General features: G+C 69.3%; 1 protein-coding gene across 1 annotated transcript; it reads left to right on the top strand.

The window, feature by feature from the left end:
* Nucleotides 1-1,237: 1,237 nt before the first annotated feature.
* On the top strand, nucleotides 1,238-2,249 carry MNEG_16222 (hypothetical protein; the record flags this gene model as incomplete). The annotated part of the gene is made up of 2 exons (XM_014035308.1): nucleotides 1,238-2,119; nucleotides 2,199-2,249. 2 exons carry the CDS (start codon nucleotides 1,238-1,240, stop codon nucleotides 2,247-2,249), a joined length of 933 nt encoding a protein of 310 aa, XP_013890762.1.
* Between the last annotated feature and the right edge of the window lie 233 nt (nucleotides 2,250-2,482).

A 2,482-nucleotide genomic window follows, 5' to 3' on the forward strand; every position in this document is an offset into this window, starting at 1 on the left:
GCCGAGGGGCGGGGGGCGGGGCCGGGGGCGCGGCTGCGACCTGGACCATTCAATCCAGACATTGAAGCTTTTTCGGGGAGGCTGCAGCAGCCAGCATCATAGCCTGTCATGAAACGGGGTCGCTGCCCCCACACACAGACAAACACACTCATGCACTCCTGCCCATGGGCTGCCCTGCGCCCCGTTGACACCCTTGGGGGGTTGTTGGCCCAAAAAGCGTTGTGAAAAGAGTTGAGGAGCTCACCAGCACCTATGCAAGCGCTCAGCACTCTGTGTCTCTCTCTCGTGTGCTTGGGAACCGGGCGTCCATCGGGACGGCCTGCGGACAGGTGACCAAGGGCGCCGTGCGCCTGCTGGCCGGCACGCAGCAGCTGCAGCACATCCCGCTGCCCGGCCTGCTGGCGGCGGCGGGCCACCCCTCCGCGCGCAAGGGGCGGCCGGGCGCCGGGGCCGCGGCGAAGGGCATCCTGGATGCCGGGCCTGTGCACATACGGTTCGCCCAGGTGCGGTTTGGGGAAGCAGCGGCTCGTTTGCAGCGGCCGAGCACGCAGGCCGCGGACGAGCAGCGGGCAGCGCGAGGGCCCCGGTGTGGGCGGCGAGTGCCTTGAGTTGTGCTAGATTTGAGCGCCTGCATAAGCGGGGCGGGCCGACGACCAGATGGCTTGTTCAACGGCTGCTGCTGCATCGTTATGACATCATCCTGCTGCTCCGTTGGGCCCCGCCGACATGGTATAATCCTCTCTGCATGACTGATCCCGCTGACAGGTGGTCGACCCCCACGTAGTCATCCTTTTGAGCGACGGCTCCGCCCTGCTGCTGCGCGGCGACCCCGCCGGCCGGCGCCTCGGCCTCGCGCGCGCGGCGCTGGCGCCGCTGCACGATGCGGTGCACGCGGCGCCGGACGAGCAGGCAAGACGCCGCGGCGCACGCCGGCGAGCGTTTGCGCGCGCGCGCGTGTTCGGACCCGGTCCTCTCCCTCCGTCGTCGGCCGGCCACTTACACACACGCCGGCACAGCCCTTGTTCTGCGCGCCATGAGGGATGGGGTGTCGCACGCAGCACGCGAAGGGTGCAGTGCCCCTTTGCAGCAGGCCGTTCCTTCACAGCACAGGCAATATGATGAGTGTTGGCCCCCCCACTGCCCGACCAAACCCGTGCCTCCCCTCTCATGCCCGCCGGCGCTTGTATTTCCGCGCTAGGTGTCTGCAGCATGCCTGTTCAGGGACTCGGGCGGCTGGATGGCGGCCAGGGGGCTTGGCGGCGCCGCGGCGCCTGCCGCGGGCGCGGCCGGCGCAGCGGGAGCGGGCGACGGCAAAGCGGATGCCCAAGCCGAGCAGCAGCAGCAGCAGCAGCAGCAGCAGCAGCATGAGCAGGAAGGCACTGACGGGGCCACGCAACAGGAGGAGCAGCAGCAGCAGGAGGAGCAGCAGGAACAGCAGCAACAACAGCAACCAGACGGCGCAGACGGCGCCGGCGCCACAGCCCCGGAGGCTGCCACGAAGCCCGAGGAGCCCGCCCCGACCCCGCCCTCCCCGCAGCCCGCCGCGGCGGAGGCGGCGCCGTCACCGGCGCCGTCAGCGCCGCAGTCGCAGGCGCAGGCGCAGGCGCAGGCGGCGTCATACCTTTTTGTGGCCCGGCTGAGCGGCCATCTCATCGGCTACCGGCTGCCCGAGATGGCGGTGGTTTTCGAGGACCGCGAGTTCCTCGTGGGGCCGCAGATCGCCGGCCCCGCGCGAGAGGGCTGGGCGCGGCGGCACGCGCAGGGGCAGCAGCAGGAGCAGCAGCAGGAGAAACAGCAGGGGCAGCAGGGCACCGCCGCGGCGGGCGGCGGCGAGGGGGGGTCGGGCATGGAGGTGGACGGGCGGATTGGGGAGGAGAACCCGGGTGAACAGCAGCAGCGGCAGCAGCAGCAGCGGCGGCAGCAAGAGGCGGAAGCCGGAGGGGCAGATGGAGATGGGGGAGACGAGGACGACGAGGATCTGGAGCTCGACGCGACGCCGATTGCAGAGCTGCGGCTAGAGGCATTCTTGGAGCCTTCCGGCCCGGCGGGCGGCGTGGCGGGGTGCGAGGCGCCGGTGCTATTGGCCCTGCGCGACGACGGCGGGCTTATGGCGTACCAGGTGATCTGGACGCGTGATCTGGGACGCTCGCCGGGACGGCTGAGTCGGACCGTGCTGGGCCATGCCATCATGATGTTAGCCCGTGCACCTGTCTTGCACCAAAGACAGCGCCCGGAGGATTGGAAAATAGTTGGCGAGCCCCGGTCCAGTGCCCCACGCCACCCCGGCAGCCCCTCGCCTCCAGCGCACGCGCGCACACGCCCTCGCCTCTCCCAACACGCGCCCCTCCCCACATGCATACAACATGCGTAACTTACACACACGCGCACGCATACACACACACACACACACACTCACACACACACACACAATCACAGACACACCACTCACATACTCTCACAAACACACACACACTGCCTCCCC

The sequence above is a fragment of the Monoraphidium neglectum genome, assembly GCF_000611645.1.
Source record: "Monoraphidium neglectum strain SAG 48.87 unplaced genomic scaffold scaffold06129, whole genome shotgun sequence".
In the NCBI taxonomy this organism is placed as follows: domain Eukaryota; kingdom Viridiplantae; phylum Chlorophyta; class Chlorophyceae; order Sphaeropleales; family Selenastraceae; genus Monoraphidium; species Monoraphidium neglectum.